The 18,746-nt window shown below is 36.8% G+C and overlaps 1 protein-coding gene across 1 annotated transcript in view; it reads right to left on the bottom strand.

The window, feature by feature from the left end:
* VMP1 (vacuole membrane protein 1) overlaps nt 1-18,746 on the bottom strand; it is a 1,640,696-nt gene that overhangs the window by 652,271 nt on the left and 969,679 nt on the right. Inside the window, exon 8 of the mRNA XM_044054897.1 lies at nt 8,028-8,108. Within this exon, the coding sequence (XP_043910832.1) occupies nt 8,028-8,108 (81 nt within the window). The remainder of the gene's footprint in view (nt 1-8,027; nt 8,109-18,746) is intronic.

Below are 18,746 nucleotides of genomic sequence, written 5' to 3'. Positions count from 1 at the left end.
CAGACTAGACAGGTAGTTTATGACATGGCAGTCCAAATTTAATAAGAGTTATAAGATGATGCACTGCAGAAAAAAAAATAATTTAATTTGGGATAATTTCTTGATGGATCAGTGATGGTCAAGAAGACAAATAGAAAGACCCTGAGGTCATCATTATGCCAAGGCTGCACAATTCAGCTATAAGTTCTATTATGGTGGCTAAGGCACACAAAATGCATGCCAAGTATGTTAAGGCATACAGTCTTAAAGAGACTACAATCAAGCAGTTTGCTCTGTTCTGCAGGCTGCTTTTAAGGAAACAGACATACAGACACAAGGAAGGCTACTGTTAAGGAGACAGGCATACAGACATAAGGAGACATTTCTTCTAGAACTGTCATCAAGATAAAGGCTGAGGCTGCAAGGTTATACAGTTTACAAAAAACATGGGAAGGAAGGAACATTTTGCATTAATTTAACATTAAAAAAGGTTACACTATAGTAGACTGAACTGATGAAAAGAAAAACGGGCATAGGTGCTATAATGAAATAGCTACATTCAGGATTAAAACATAAAATCACTTCAAGTAAGTGATGCAAGCATGGAATATTTGTCCACATGACCTGTTGCATGCATTGCTGGGGGTGATGAGGAACTCAAAGTAGTGGTAGGAAGGAAAAAGGAAAAAGAACTTATGTATTTACAATAACACTCCATCTGTGTTGTCTGTCTTTATTCTTCCTCAGTAAGTAGATTTGGATCTGATCCATTAGATCTGACTCGGTCGTTGCTAAAGCTTGCAGTCATCAAATCTCTCAAGCCCCTTACCAACAACGCACCTACCAAATTACCTCAGATCTTGTCTGCTGCTACATTAGGGTAAGAAAATTGGAGAGAGTCATGGAAAAGCCATATCCAGAAGTCAAAGTATACAGAGACCTTGTAAACCCTCGTTCCTCTAGAAGCCTTAGGATGGGGGGGGTGGAAGGGGTGTTGAGGAAGAATGAAGACAGACAACACAGATGGAGCATTATGGTAAGTACATAACTTCTTTATCTGATGTTGTCAATTTTCATTCTAACTCCAACAAGTGGGACAGCATCATTAGTTACTTGTTGTCCGGGGTGGACTCAAGGATATTCCTGAGCACCACAGAACCAAATGACGCCCTACCTCTGGAGACCAGATCCAACTTATAATGACTGACTACAGTATGGGGAGTATCCTAAGTTGCTGCCGCACATATATCATCCATCGACATTCTTGATTGAAAAACTGCAGAAGTAGCCATGGATCTAGTGGAGCGTGCTTTCAAGAGATGTCTAAGAATAATGCCCAATTTAGTATAGACAAAGGAAATGCAATTTGTCAACCTCTTTGATAGGCTAACTTTGGAAACTGGTTTTCCCAAGTGTTGGTTCAGAGAATGAAATAAACAGTTGGTCAGAGTTTCTCTGTTTTTTTTCTGTTCTATGCAAATAGAATTGCAACTGTCTATAAACATCCAGTAAATGTAGGATATATTCTCCTTTGTTGGCAAACTTGGGAAAAACACCGGTAGATCGATGGCCCTATTGATATTTGATTCTGACACCACCTTTGGCAGAAAGGATGGTTTAGTATATAAGATCACTCTATCTTTGTGGAAAACCAAGTACGGAGGTTTAGAAGGTAATGCTTGAATCTCAGAAATCCTTCTTGCAGAAGTAATAGCAACCAAGAACATCGTCTTCCATGTGCTACATTTAAAGTCACATGTAGCTGCTGTTTCAAAAGGGGGTTGTGTGAGAGACTGTAGCATCAGATTTAAATCTCATGAAGGAAGAAGGATCCCTTTTAAGAAGGCTTTGCTCAATTTGTAAAAAGCTATGGATGCACCATTAAAACCAGTATGGCAATTTCAAATTACTGCTAGTTGAACTTTAACGGTTGAAGAACTAGCACCATTTTGAAATGTGTGCACCAGGAAATCTAAAATGTGATTAATAAGAGCTGAAAAGGGTCATGATTGCATTGCTTTGCACAAAGGATGAATCTTTTCCATTTACTGGCATATGTTTTTCTTGTTGAGGGTTTATGGTAAGATAAAATTATACATCAGACAGGTGATGATGCATAGATTGTCTGGCTACTAAGGGAATTGGAGAAGCCAAGCAGTCAGCTTGAGATTTGGTATATTTGAGTGCGACATAGCCGTCAGGTGAGAGAGGAGGTCTGTAATCAGATCTAGGTTCTACGTTGGTTGAACCAGGTGAGGGCAGAGGAAGGGAAACCAAATTTGTTGAAGCCAAAAGGGTGCAATGAGGATTACAGTGCTATTTGAACTGGCAGCTTTCTCCAGAAATTTTGGAATCAGTAGAGTTGGGGGAAAGGCATAAAGAAGACCAGGGGGCTAATTGTGAAGTACAGCATCCCCCCTCAGGGACCACCCCTATGGAGGAATCAGGGCAAAGTAGTTCCTGCACTTCTTTAGGGGAGAGGCAAAAAGATCACAGCATGGCTGGCCCAACTGACATAAAATCTTGTCCACCACTGTCTTGAGGGACCACTCATGTGGAAGAAGAGTGCACCTGTTCAACTTGTCCACAACTGTGTTGGGATTTCCCCAGAATGTGCATTGCTAATAGAAAGTGGTCATAAGAAATCATCCACTGCCAGACCCTGAGAGCTTCTCAACATAATGGGTAAGATTTGGTTCCCCCTTATTTACTGATGTACCAAAACAACTGACATGCTGTCCATTTGAATCACAATCATCCCAGACAGAAGAACATCTCAAAGTGCTTGAACCACCAGCAGCACTGCTCTCATCTCTAGAACATTTATGTGCAAATTGGCCTCTTCGGGGGACCAAGTATCCTGGACTGTCTTCTCCAGATAACACCCCCCACCCTATGTGTGAAGCATCCACAGTCACAATGGCCTTCGGCTGTTGGGGGATGAAGAAATGGCCATGAAGCATTTGGTCGGATTGGATCCACCAATTCAGATCTCTTTTGCAAGTCTTGGTAATTGCTATAAAGTACGACACTGATCTATGAAGGATTGACCATTCAGTAGACAGCATCCATTGAAGGATCCACATGTAAAACCCGGCTAACGGAACTAAGGTTATCACTGCTGCCATGAGGGGTAGAGTGCAGAGAACTGTACGGGCTGAAACTGAGGCACTTCTTACAACTGTCTTGACCTGTGACCTTATTGTTTGAACTTGAGAGTGGTGGAAGGGAAGCAATGGCAGACTGTGTATTGAGAAGTGCTCCAATAAATTCCAATATCTGAGTTGGCGGAAGTTGCAATTTGTTGTAGTTTATGGTTATTCCTAGGAGAGTACACATGTGAAGAACCTGACCCCTTGTGTGAATGAGTTGATATCTGGTTGGAATGGTAATAAGCAAGTCGTCCAGGTATGGAAACACCTGGAATCCCTGCAGTCTGAGGTAAGCTGCTACTACTGCCATGCATTCGGTGAACACCCTGGGGCTGTGGTGAGCCCAAAGGGCAGCACTTTGAATTGGTAGTGACTGGCTCCCAGCCAGAAGTATGGGAACTTTCTGGATCATCTGTTCATTTTTATGTGATAATAGGCTTCCTGAAGATCTATCCAGCACATCCAGTCATCTTTGCCCAGAAAAGGGAGAAAGGACTGAACCGTGACCTTATGGAACCTGGTTCGGTGAATGGATTTATTTAGATTGGTGAGATCCAAAACTGGTCTCCAGTCCCCTATTTTCTTTGACACTTAAAAAGAACCTTGAGTAAGTTACAGATTCTAATTGGTCTGGTGGGACCTCTTGGATGACTTTTTTCTATGTGCTTCCTCTTGCACGTCCTCTTCCTGGGAATTTCCTCAGTGAGATGCTCTGGGGAAGTCTTCAAATACTCAGATTTGCTCTGAACTACTGCACAATGGTACCTCCTATACAGAGCCAACAGATATTGCCAATATACTGGCAGACAGATTCAGTGCCAACTTTACCTCCCCCCCCCCCCCGAAGGACCAATCACAACAGCAGTAGATTGCCAGGCACCCAGTCTTACTGCTGTACAGGTTAAAACAGCACTGTCCAAGGCCAAGAATACAGCTTCTAGGAGACCTGACAATATTCCTGGCTGTGTTCTACATGAACTAGAGAGTAAACTGGCACCTCACCTCTGTGCCCTGTTCAATCACAGCCTCACCTCAGGCTTTGTCCTTACCGAATGGCACACTGCTATAGTCACATCCCTCTCTACAAAGAAGGAGTGACTACAGATCCTGGAAACTATCGCCCCATTAGCCTGACAAGTCTGATATGCAAAGCTATGGAATGCATCATCATGAACCTAATAAACAAGGATATAGGGAATCTACAAACTCTGGATTCCACACAGTTTGGTTTTGTGAAGGGTAGATCATGCCTGCTCAACTTGGTTGACTTCTTTAAGTCAGTCACCAGAGCTGTGGATGAAGGCAAGGTGGTTCATACAGCCTTACTAGATCTGGCCAAGGCCTTTGATACCATTCCCCACTCGGGAATCATAGAAAAACTCACTAAGTTAGGCATCGACCCCTATATCACTAGCTGGGTTGCAAACTGGCTCACAGATAAAACCCACAGTGTGAAAGTAGCTGACTCCAAGTCAGACTGCCGACTAGTCACGAGTGGAGTCCCACAGGGATCAGTCCGGGGTCCTCTCTTGTTTGGTATCTACATCTCTGAAGTCCAGGCCAACACAAAGGGACTCTGGCTGATAAAGTTCACAGATTATTGCAAGTTGGGAGCCATTATTAACTCCCCAAGTGATGTTGACATCCTACAGAAAGGCCTCACAGAGACCAACGACTGGTGTCAGAACCATGGCCTTAAGCTAAATGCCAAAAAATGTGTCTTTGTCCTCTTTGGAAGAAACCCAGTCCCCATGAATTACCACATCGATGGTAGTCCACTGAACACAGAAGGCGTTATAAGAGATCTGGGAACACAGGTTGACAACAACCTCTCTTTTAAGCACCACACTGCTACTGTGGTCAGAAAGTCATTCGATGTGGCACATCTCATTACTAAGAGTTTTGCATCCAGGAAGAAAGAGGTCATTGTCTCCCTCTACTCTTCCCTCATTAGGCCAATCATAGAGTACAATGCCCAGTTTGGCATGTAGCTCACTAGACACCTGCAACAACTGGAGAGGCCACAAAAGTACCTCACAAAGAGGATCCTAGGCCTTAAAACACTTGTCCTACATAAACAGACTCAAAAAACTCCAACTATTCTCTGTCTCCTATCGCCTACTTAGAGGTGATCTCTGCTTGACTTATAAAGCCATGTCTGACCCAGCTCGGTTAGAAATGATACATCTAATGAAATTCCAATCCCTCCGTACCACACGCTCCAGAGATCTCAACCTCATTACCACAATCAATAGAACATGCTGGAAGGACAGGTTCATAATCCAGAGACTGCCCATGCTAAGGAGTAGACTTCCCATACATGTCAAACAGAGCACCTCACTGGCCCTCTTTAAGAGAAATATTGATGAGTGGATGAGAAATAGAAAATTCACTCCGGTGGCTCTACTCGACAGAGGCACTGGGAACTAAGGTCAGGTGGCGCGATGCCAGGGTAATCCCATGGGCTAGGCTTGTAATGGCTCCACAGCCATTAGCCTGGTATACACCTATGAACCTATAAGAGGAAATCAAAATTCCCTGAGAGGAAACCTGAGGCTTTGACACTGGATGCCCCTGTGGAGAAAGGTGGTGAGGCTCTTGATGCTGTGGCATCGTGGTAGAATACCTAGGATCCAAGAGGGAAGGCTCTGTCAGGTCTGTCAAGGCAGAGAACACTCTCTTCACAGACTCAAAAGCAAATCTTGGAGGATCTAGACAGCGGCTGTGATTTCAGAAAACAGGTTGCTGAATCATCACCCCCTCCTCCCCTCTGTCAGCAGTACCCTCAAAGTGGAAGCCAGAGTTAAGCTGTCCAGTGCAGAGGCTCCAAGGAGATGAGATGGCTCCAAAAACTTCAAAGTCAAATGCTGCACCTTGGACCAGACAAGCAAGCTTTGGTGCAGAGAGCTCTCCAGATCCAAATGAACTGGAGGTCTCAGAGACTATGTCAGATCTGAGAATATGGAGATCCTCGGATTCAAGACTGACTGATATGGATGGCTGGGATCTTGTAACTCTAAAACAACAGAAGGCTTTACAGGAGGAATTTGCGTGGGGGAGGGTGGAAATTTGGGTAACCTGACCCAGAGGGACAGGCACAGAAGGAAAACCAATCTGTTCCTGCTCCAAGAGGATCTTTCTCACCACTCTCTCCACATCTTCTGTGAGGCTTCTAGAGGAACAAGTGTAGTAAATGGTCAGTGATGCTGGTCTCTGTAAAAATGGTGATGGAAGTTTGGCACAAACTGGATCCATGAACAGAGGGCAACAGGGTGTCTCTAAGAGTTCTGTCAGGGTCTAATCCGATTAGGTAGGATCCAATGGCTTTGATGTATTTTGATCCAACATGGCCAGTATCGGATCCATAATGTTTTGCTTTGACTTAGTAGGATCCGAAGTAGTAGTCAGATCATGCACTTCTAGCTTTTTCTGATCCAGGGTTGAGACCAATTCTTTTGAACTTCTCTTTTGAGAAGACTCTGAAGAGGATTTTGAAAGAGTAGAAGGCTTCAACTTTGGAGACTGGGATGTAGCTTCTCCAAAAGAAGATAGGGATGAGGCCTTTCAAAATTGGCTTATTTTTACACTCAGTAAGAGCTTGAGGGTTAAATCTGTGGCAAACAGAGCAATCCTCTTGCAAATGCAGAGGGCTCAAATAGTGCACACAGAGTGTGGGCATCCGAAAGCGACAGTTTATGCCTGCACTTTTAACACTTTTTAAAACCTGCAGGTAGGTAAGCCATGATACAATATCGAGTCCATGGCAACAGCAATAACAGAAAAAAACTAGAAACACAAGACAATACTAATAATACCTACCAAAAACTTTTTTTTATTTTGCTATAGAGAGACTAACAACGTAGTTGTAAGGGAAAAGGAGATACTAGCAATAGTATTGAAGTGTACCAAGTATGAATAAACAGCAAGAGCAACAGTAATAACAGAAAATTACAAACACAACACACTAATTATAACAGCAAGCAAGAAGGAAAGGAAGGGCAAGGGGATACCAACAATGGTATACAAGGAATTACGACAGAGTCGTAAGGGAAAGAGGCTATGAATATAGTGGAAAAACAGGAGAAAGGCAGAGAAAAATGCTATACAGTTAGCAATAACAATAAATGAAAATTATTTAAAGAAATAACAGAGAAAATTTTACTTATCCAAAAACACAGCTCAAGAGATGGTAGACCATGTGCGATAACTGGAAGTGGCAAACAAGATCTAAGGTAATTTGGCAGGTGCATTGTGGGTAAGGGAGAAGCTCAAGAGATTTGGTGGCTGTAAGCTTTAGCAACAGGCGATTCTGATCCAACAGATCAGATCCAAACCCACTTGTTGAGGGTAGAATGAAGACAGTTACCATGTGAAACAGCAAGCACAAGTTTTTACTGGCACTACTGCATATCCATATTAATATCTACCACTGACTCCAGTAAAACACATCCTGCCTACACTTGTCAAATGGCAAAAGCTAAAAGCTACTCTACTTTCTTATACTTAGTACCTTATAAAAGTGTAAAACTGAACAATACTATCTAATCCTAGCATGTACCTTGCAAAGTATTATAAATGTGTCTTTAACATGCACTTCCATGGTACAACTAAACAACATGATGTACATAAAGAAATTTAGCTTTCAGTAACACTATAGGTTTTGTAACAATCACTTATACTAAAACAACAAACGGAGGTGACTGGAAAATGGTTCAACAAAACACCATTTCACCTTCTTTATGACTTCTTTATTCATGCACCGTAATCAACATATCAGAATTTCTGTTTGAAGTTTCTCAACAATGCCTTTGCTAGGGTTGTGTCATCACTTCAGATTAGAAAGGCTAACCTATGGGAAATCTCATAATTCTGGTTTAATACTTAAGGGTGACTTACCGAAGCACAAGCTAAAATTCCAAAAAAACCAACTTTCTGTATCAGGTTCTGAACTGCCAGTTTTGCTCGTGTTGCAAAATCCTACAAATCAAGAAAAAGACAGGTGAAGTTAATGCCCTGCATATTACAGCATTTGCAAAGTAAGCATTTAAAATAATTATTAAATAAAATCTCATTTAAATTTTAAAATTGCATCTTCATGAATTTCACCAGTTGTGATGATGGATGTTTTTTTGTCTGTAAAATTAGTATTACAACTAAAAATGTGGTGATTTTATGTTACTGATCAAATGTTTACATTTTCATTTTTCTTCTTCATATGCTTATTTGTAATTCAACAACATCACTTCAGCAATCATGCTTCTCCAGATACAACTGAACCATCTTTCTTATTCTTAAATAATGAAAGGAAACTCCTTTAAGTAGGTATGCAAAAACATTTTTTGCTGCTTTTTGACTGCCACCGCCAATCATAAAACTAGACTCCCTAATAAAAGTGTTGCGTCCATTTTTTTTGCGGTTCACAGGGGTGACAACCTGACTGCAACTCAGATATCCTGCATTTGATTAGTGGCACTAGATGGAGCATGGCAAAGAGGATGGGAATGAGTGACCACTAAACTCACTCATTCTGAGCATGAGGTAGGTTAGCCTGGCTCCCTACCTGGGTGGGACCTAGAGGGAGGGACTGCATTAAATACCCAGAGAGCAACAGCCTGCACAACACACACACAAGCTCTCCAGAGTCAACACAGGTGGAGCCCTAATGAGACATTTCTGGATAAGAAGCTAAAAGGACAGGGGGAAAGGAGTCTGCTATGTCAGGTAGACTGACCCACTCTCTACAACCTACATTTCTCAGAACCCCAGTGAACAAATGGACCTGCTGAGGCCCTGCAGTCACTGAAAGAATGGGCAGCAAGAGTCTCCCCTCAGCTGACAGGCCAAGAAGTCAAAGGAAGGGAAGCAAGTGCACAAGATCTGGGACAGCAAAAAAAAAAAACTGCTGGCACACATCACATTCATAATGGTCTTCTAGTCTGCTGTTCCAGATACTCAAGAAGAATGTCATAACTAAGAAAAATACACCACCTTGTATACTGCTTTGAAGAGAAAAATGCCATAATATGGACAGATAAGGTACATTTTAAAAGTATTCAACAAGTTCCAACAGTTCAATACGGTCAGATATACATAAACCTTACCAAAATATGAAACACAGCACATTGTACAACAAAATGAAACTTTGCATTTAGTTCACTTTTCTAAATCTGGATTTTCATCTTTCCTACTGTACAAGAAAATGCCAGGGTTGAAAATGGGTAATCAAATTAAAATCAGAAACACAGATATTTCCAGAAAAACAAATTTTAATAATATTCTGTCAAAACGCACCTATAAAGATTATGAGGCAGTGTTTTATAAATAAATGTAGTATGAGTGAGCCAAAAAAAGAAATTGCCAACATAGCTATTTTCTATTAATTGTGGTAAAATAACTGGCAAACTGTGCAGTCCTAGTCTCATCTATTTACTCAAACTATACTTCTACTTAAATGATGATTTTAGTACAAGTCACCATAAAATGTGAAGCAAAACTCCTGATACTGTTACAGTACCTCCTAGCTAGGACCACATACATAAAAGTTCATGTAAAGAATAATCTCTCAGAATATTAAGCAAAAGAATCTCCCCAAAACAAAGCACCTGGAGTAGCATCAGTTACTCATCCATATATATGTATATAATAGAAACGAACTGAAGTTCTCTACTGTGCATACAATGAGTTATTAGTCCTATGAATTTCTCTTACCTTATTTTAATAACTCCGGTTATTCCTCTGTTAGTCCTCACAGACGTTAGAAGCCAAAATTATCTTGCCCACTGAGTTTGTCCACTTTCCCCTGCTGTTGCATTAGCTGTCTGTATAAAACAGGCAAATCCTACAGTCTCCTATCCTTCACTAAAATTGCTTAAGGAGATGTTCCAGAGTTTTCTGAAGTTATTACCACCTCTCAAAACAACTGGAACTTTTTTGTCTACTTTCTACCATCAACATCAGGACTCATCTTCTAAATGACCAATATCACATCTAGTCCAGTAATAATGGACAAAAAATAGTTTGACCAATGAATGAATAAGCCTCCATATGACAAAGGAAACAGAAATGGAGTTACTGGGTCACTGATCACCTACACAGGGGGTGAGGAGGAGGTTATAAGAGGCAGACAGGGCCTCTTATAAAGTGGATAGGTTATTTTGTTTTAAACTTGCACATCACAATCCATGAATCTGCAAGGACTGGAGAACATCAAAGCACATGATGTTAAGTGCCTCCTCAAGTACTGCTTGTTAGAGCTTTTTGGTGTTAGCCTCTTGGTAAAGACCTAAAGCCAACCAATATGGCAGTAAATCCATACCCAGACATATGAGGAAATATGACCATCAGATACTCAGAACTCTTCTCCTTTCTCCTGACATTCTAGTGCCCAAACAATAGACAGGATCACTGACTACATTAGCATCTGAATTTATAGCATACACTTATTACTGTGCAGTGTATTCTTATTATTTTTACAAAAGGTGTTAGACTCTTGGATTATGCTGAATTGTTTGAAACGTATGAAGATTTCTATAATGTTCTCCCCACCATCAATGCATACAAAAAACATTTAATCTGTGAAAAAATGCCTATACAGGGCTTTAGCTGCACACTGCTTCTGTCTGCACTCTTATTTGAATGGGTCTTCAGAACTGAAGGCAGAATCCCAGACAACATACTACCAAGTATGCAGTGGCATAGCAAACACTCTACTTATGCACATACTGTCTTCTATAGAATACATTCTGTAGCCCCACCTTTCCTACTTTCTTGTAATGCAAAGTAATGTCGAGTCCATGTGACTTTTTTTTGTGACACAGACAGACTGAACACTGCTTCAGAGATGTAGGACAGTGTACTCACCAGCACTGAATCTAAGTACCTAAACTCTGGACCACTACTTTGAACTTGCTAAATTAGAGGGGCTAACAGACACATAACCTCTAATCCAAAAGCAACAGCATCAATACAGCTAAATGAAAATATTTAAACATTGTACATTTCACAGGACTTTTAAAATACATTCTCCCACAAAAGATACCTTTTTCTTTTCTTTAATCATTCATCATGGGGCAGTTACTTCTCATATGCTTGAGTACCTAATTCATAAATACAGCACATACATACTTTCCAAAAGTTAAAAAGGCTGCAGCTATATATAATTCATCACAACTAATTTGATTTTGCCAATTTCAGTGTTATATACTGAAGCACTTGCAATCTGTAGTACTGATTAAAAGCATCATCTGATCTTTGTATTTATGTTATAGAGAAACTAATTTTGCATGGCCCTCTGAATGCGATGGTGTTTTGCTCTCAATAATGGTCGACATTCTACCTCTTCTCAAAACATCTTATTCAAAAAACATCAATAACATCTTAAAAAGAAAAGTTTCTTTAACTAATAAAATGTAAAGGGGACACACTAAACAGATGGCATTATACAATCATTCATATAACTATACTGCACTGAAATATAAGACAAATCATTATATTGCGTGCATTCAGAGATTTTCTACCTCAACATATTGCCTTACAACTAAAGCATAACATCTTTTGGGCTTCTGAGACATATTTATCTAGTATTATTAAAGCTAAACTTTATTTCTCTTGAAATATTCATTTGATATCAACCTGCCTCATGCCAGCTAACATATTTATGCTTTACAGATCTTCTGATTCTCAGACAGAACTTAACTTGCTGAGTACTCTAAACCATTTAGAGAACCTGATAATCTTAAGTGTGAGCTACTATGACACAGCAGAGATCTGCATGTATCTCAATGAATCAAACATGATGCCTGTGACAAAATGTCTTACGGTAACACATCAGTAGGCCTACAGGCCATGTAGAAGTTTGGTGGCTAGAAGAACTTAATATGGGTATAGGGAATCCTTGCTTCACTAGCAGAGTGACAAACATCTAATAGAGATAACAAGAACTGACAAATTATGGAGATGAAACTTGGGTGGGTTATTGCTGGCGTCAAGCACGTTAATTTGTGTGAGATATGTGTACATCTCTTGTATATTAAATCTCACTGTAAAGAATGGCAAATTAATAAAAGGGGACAGTAATACTGATGTGGTTTCATTAAAACTAAGAATTAGATATGCAAGTGTCTGCATGCAGAATCTATGTGCCACCTAAAAAAATTGTGAACTTATTTCAGTCTATTAAACCATTCTGCTGCTCCAACAAGAGGCTCCACATTAAATAATATTAACAAATTACTTCAAAGCCAATTATATGAACCTGCTATGATAATGCATCAGTCTGGTACTGCTTTCTAGCAGCTATATCAATTTGATAACTGATGCAGTCATGTACAGTACATACTCTTCCAGATATGGACTCTGCTGCCTTTAGTAATGCAAGGCACCCTACATGCTATTTCTCTGTAACATTGCAGTAGCAGGATAAGATGCATCAAAATAATGAGTTTTGGTACTCATTTACAACATTACTTTGCCAACAGAGAACAAGACATGCTGGTCCTTCTGTTAAACTCCATTATTTCCTCTAAAATTTCTTGCACCATATTTATAAGGAGTAGGAGTTAATTTCAATACACATTAACATGAAGTAATTTAATAACTCTCAAGCTTTGTTTTTAGATTTGTATGAATAGTACACAAACCAGGGGTAGAAAAAACTTGTACCACATATCAGTATTTAAGTAGTACATTTTTACTTAAGGTAAGATAAAGTCTAACTCATCACAACAGATTTGCAACAGAACAAATAACCAATGCAGCATTTCATCACACTATAATTAATAGTCAAATGAATTATTACATTGGGTAGGTGCCTTTGTATCAGCTTCTATCTTAATAATAAATTATTTACGTGCATGGTTCACATTCAGTTTTATAAATGTATAATAAATGCCATAAATTATTAAAAGACTGGTTGGAATTTCACAAAACAAATAAGGAAATGAAATAATGATGTGTATTTGTAGTCAGGTGTGCTAATAGCACATAAGCTTAAATAATCAGAGAACGTACATGCATACTACGAATGTTCTTAAAAAAATCTTAAAATTTGATAACACTGCAACACATCAATCTTTTAAAATATTTTAAGACAGACTGAATGCTGTCTTTTAAACACCACCACCTGAGGAAGATCTGAAAAAAAAACATGTACAGTTCAGCAACATGAAGCACTGGTCTCAGAAACCTACAAAACTGATACCTGCTCTATGGTGTCAAGTTGTCAAGATCCCCAGCAATATGTACATACATAATACATACACACACACACACACACACACACACACACACACACACACACACACACACACACACACACACAACCTACTTGCATTTGAAAAATGCTACTTATGTCAAATTTTAAAGATTTTACAGGACAGATGGATTAAAAGTACTGTTCAAAATGTGCAGTAGCTATTGTACCTGATGGGCAGTGACAACTTCTAGTACAGACAGTAGCTTTGCTCCTGAAGACAATGAAACATGTACAACAACCACCCAAAGTACATGTAGTAAAAGATCTGGTTACATAAATAGAATTCATAACAACAACAATAATGCCCCAATGATTACATATGAACACCAACAAGTTTTACTGAGAGGTTATAACATGTTTGTATTGAGATCTTTCCACAGTAGTTACCTGAATATCTACTGCCGTTCCCGGAAAGTTTAAATAGCAGATTTCTCACTAAAAATATTCTTTAAAATATATAAGAATAAAGCTGTTCCACTTCAAAATTAATATTTACATAAAAGTCCTTTTACAAAAATGCACACAATGACATTACTGTTTAAGAGTTTTGAACAGTAAGACAATTCTAATAAAATCCTACAGTAAAAAATAAATAAATCAACTTTTTCCAAATTCATTACTAATATTTTTTTTTTGTTTCTGCTCTTTCTAATAAAGTCAAAAACTACTATATATATATATATATATATATATATAAATATATATATATTTATATATATATATATATATATATATATATATATATATATATATAGATCTCTCTCTCTCTCTCTCTATATATATATATATATGTATGTGTGTGCGTGTGTGTGTGTGTGTGTGTACATGTTTATTTTTTGTGGCAAAGTGGTTTCAGCTATAAACTGAGGGTAGTAGGCACAGAGCTGCGTGCCTGCTATTGCATATTAATGTACTAAAAAACACACATTTTAAAATGTTAATTAAAATATAAAAACAAGATTTTTCCACACAATCCATTTACATAGTCTGAAATCTTTGGATAAAGTATGACTCAATCTAGGCAACATTTCTGCAGCCCCGCACAGTAGTTGTTTAACAATGGGAAAGTTATAAAGTGTGAAAGATATTTATTTTAATCCAGAAGATTTTATATTAACAGTATCAAAGCACCAAAGCATGATTTAAATAATCAACCTTATAAGATTGTAAGAAAAATGCACAAGTGTTCTATGCAACAAATATGCAAAAAGCCACTATTAAAACAGAATTCCATTCTAAAAAAAGTGAACAGTTTTCAAGAATAAATAGGAAACAAAATGTAAAATTATATTTACGTGTATGAGTGGTTACTTTGAAAACTGACCAGAAAAAGACTTGTACAAACCAAAGAAAGCGTCAACTAGTATATAAACGCAGAGAAGTACAAATATATTTCAATGTGCTTTAGATTTTTATTTCTGAGGAACAGGCAAATTTATTTTCTAATCATAGAACACATGCATTTTAAGCACATTAAACTATTACAGAATGTGGTTGCTGCTCTTAATAATTTAATATTAAAGGTACAACAGTGAGATAAGGTCTGCAATGGCTATTAGTATTTTAGAGGAAACACTACTTTAAACAGTAGCCTGCTATGTCAAATTCTGATTCCTTCAAGCTAAATTAACTTGTGATTCATATCCATCTATATGTATGTGTGTGTGTGTGTGTGTGTATATATATATATATATATATATATATATATATATATATATATATATATATATATATATATGTATATATCCACACACAAACTTTTATTTATCTGAAAGCCAACTTGCCTCTAATCACATTTAAGTTTGGTTAAGATGTAAACATGTAACAAATTTATTCAAACAGTAGAAACTACTATTACAAGCAGTTACATAAAACAAATATACTTACAGATTTTATATTAAACATGTATACATTTGTGTGTGTATAAATATATATATATATATATATATATATGTGTGTGTGTGTGTGTGTGTGTGTGTGCGCGCACACCTCATACTATTATATCTATATTTCACATATAATGAAAACATTTTCTAAAAGTCAAAGATAATTTTATGTTTTTACAGAAAAGTAAAATAATGTCCGGATTTCTAAATAGTAAGTAGTTAATGTCAACAGAAGTGAACACATGTGAAAACAGGTCATCACACACAAAAATCCTATTTCTTCAAAAACTTTTAGGAATGCATGAATAATGTTACTGTAATAGACAAATGAACTAATATAAATACTATTTTGATATAACAGTGTCAACTAAATATATTAAAGGATTTCCCCATAATTCAGAGTAACTGCAACGATGGAAAAGTTCTGTTTGCACTTTGAAAATATGAACAGACACTGTGTAATTAGTCAAAATATGTAAAATTCAACAAGGTATGCAGAAACATAATGGGAAGTGCTCAGAAAACAGTACTTTATCATGTTACATATGCTGATCGACTTGTGAATGATAGTTAACATAAGGGTAGTTTTAGATTTTGCAGAAAAGTAGGAGGTGTTTTATGTTCTACAAAATGCTACAATAATTCTAAGACAATGGAATTATAACAAAAGTACTGACAAGTTTAAAACTATATATTTTAAATTTGCATGGTAATTAAAACAGCAGGAAAATTAAGAACCCAGTAAAAACAGCTCTTTACGCTTATAAGCATTCTTTTTTTATCACACACAGGTCAGAATGTAGAATATCCCCTTTCTGTAGGAATTTAATTTAACATATGTATTTTATGTCTGTAGCTGCTTAACCTTATTACTAAAATATAAGAGTATAAGAAAACTCAACTAATTATATAGTAATTTTTAGTGATACAAGAGAATAATCCTTATCATAAACATATTTAACTGCATATGCAAAGATATGACAGAAGCAAGATATGACAAACATCCTATGTAACAACACATTTATTAGATTGTTTGTTTGTTAAATGGGTAGATTAAAGCTCTGATCCACATGTACCTTTTTCAGACTTAGACTGACAGCACTGGCTGGTTACGTGGTTTGGCTCAGGGTCACAGACAAGGCAAATGGAGGCTGACAGACTCAAAACCTTCACTACACAAAGCAGCTCATAGCTTTAATTTTCTGCTGTGTCAGACAACTTATTTCAGTGATTAAAATGGATTAAATGCATAATAAAATAATTTATAATCTTAACATTTTACCAGTTACTACAGGAAAAAGCTATATCAGGTCTCTTTCTATTAATTATCTTCTATTTAGTTTATTGTATAACACAGCTTTTAAATATTTTAGCTTTACAAAGCAAGAATGAATCTTAATTTTCAAATTTTATTCAGAAAATCTGGAGTGGCTCAATATTTTTCCTTTGGAACATGTTTTGATAAGGAAATCGAAAACAACATTCTGTCTCTCTTAAATAATCTGTCTAGATAGGAAATCAAATTCTGATGGTGGCACTTATTTAAAAAGATTAATGAATTGTGCAAATCTGATCTATTGCTACATTAAAAAGCTGTCATTCTGTCATTGTTTTATGTGATTAATCAAGCATACCTAAAAACATTATTCTTTATTAACCATGTTAACTACTGATGCAAAGTACAAATTAATTTTGACATATCTTAGCACTAAGCTTCCATGTAAAGCACAACAAATGATTAAATATGCCAAATAATCTTATGCCTATCAAAATTAAACTGTAGAATCAGATGTCTATTAATCACATAAAAAACATTTCTTATCCTCAGTATTTTTGCACCTGTATGGCAGCAGTAAAATAATATAAATATATAAAAATGAGAATGCATTTATAAACTATACATATTTTCATATCCACACATCCATATATACTCACTGTGTGATTATTTCTACATTTCTAAAGTACAACAGTTTTGTTGTTGATTTTCCTTCTGCATGTTTTCATATACACTTTAGGTATTTTACAATATATATCATTCTGGAGTTTGTGCACAAACAATTTTAATATATTCAGCAGCAGGAGAAAAAATACATTATTCTCCCTATTTTCTGCTGAACCTATATTATGTTTAGAAAACAGCTCTGAAAGAAGTTTTGTATTATGCAATTTACATTACAAACTATATTATCAGTGTAGATTATAACTATGCACCCATGAAATCATACATTTTTTAATGTTTAAGTAACAAAGCATATGTAGTTATTGGAAACGTCATCAATGCAAAATCTGTACTTAAGTAAAAAAAATGTTTTAACAGTGAAGCTGCAACGGTTACAATTTTATTTTAGTAATGACAGAAACAAAGTTAGAAGCGTATGTGTATACACACTAATATAATTTGTAAGAACATTTAATATCACACTTTTGCAATGTTTTATGACTATCATTTCCAGATGGACCAAAGAGCTGCTTCAAAGGTTCACTGTGAATGTAGGATTGTGTTTCATACCTGAACATTTTATGGTACTTTGTGTTTAGACAGCTTTAAATAGTAGTTGCTTGCTAACCTGCATTTTTAGATTACAGCCTCATATTTAAATCTCACAAACGTTCCAGTTTTTATCCACTCTCAAACTGCTTATTTTATATGTGAAACATTGTACAAACTGCCCTCTGTTGGTTCGGACTTATCTTTCCTTTCTCTTCATTCTTCTTTTTTTGTTTTACTTCTATCTCCAAAAGCTGCTACTATCCAAATTCAATATTACTTTTAAAAGTGTTTTCCCATTTTCATGGATTCCCCAGTTTACATTAAAACACTTTAATGTAAGCTGGGGAATCCATGAAAATGGGAAAACACTTAACGAAGCAAGCCTTTTGAATTTGGATAGCAACATCATATATATTAGAGAGAAAGTGTGTGTGCACTCACATGCGTGTTTTATAGTTAAATATAGATAATGCATAATTAAAAAAAAATACATTTACATACCTCATATGTACAGGGATGGTGCCATGTGGCCACTATTCTAACAATCCACAGAAATATAGCTAACAAAATGTGAAATGAGGGAAACGCAGCCTACTTTTACAAATGGACTAAGTATATTTTGCTCCTATCTGCTAGTTATACCTATATGTCCAGTATGTTTTTTAAACTAATCGAACTCAGCTTTGATAAAAAATGTGAAATCAGGAAACAAACTTGATAAAATTCCAATATTAACTACACTGCTGAAAGAAATTGAAATGAAGTGACTTTTACACATCTTGTGGTATATGATTCACTTTAGTGCCCCAATTTAGTAATCATATTCTAAGCTGAATAGGAGAAATAAGAAAGGGAAGCCTCTCTGTCAGAAATTATGTTCTACTGAATGAGAGAAATGAAAAGGTAAAGCTCACTTTTCCATTAAATGCACAAAATTCCCTTCTCATTTTCCCACTTTTCTCAATCCACTAAATAAAATGCCAGAA

Source organism: Protopterus annectens, chromosome 13.part0 (genome assembly GCF_019279795.1).
Source record: "Protopterus annectens isolate FY-2018-M chromosome 13.part0, PAN1.0, whole genome shotgun sequence".
Lineage (NCBI taxonomy): Eukaryota > Metazoa > Chordata > Ceratodontiformes > Protopteridae > Protopterus > Protopterus annectens.
This window is presented reverse-complemented; position numbering and strand designations above follow the sequence as displayed.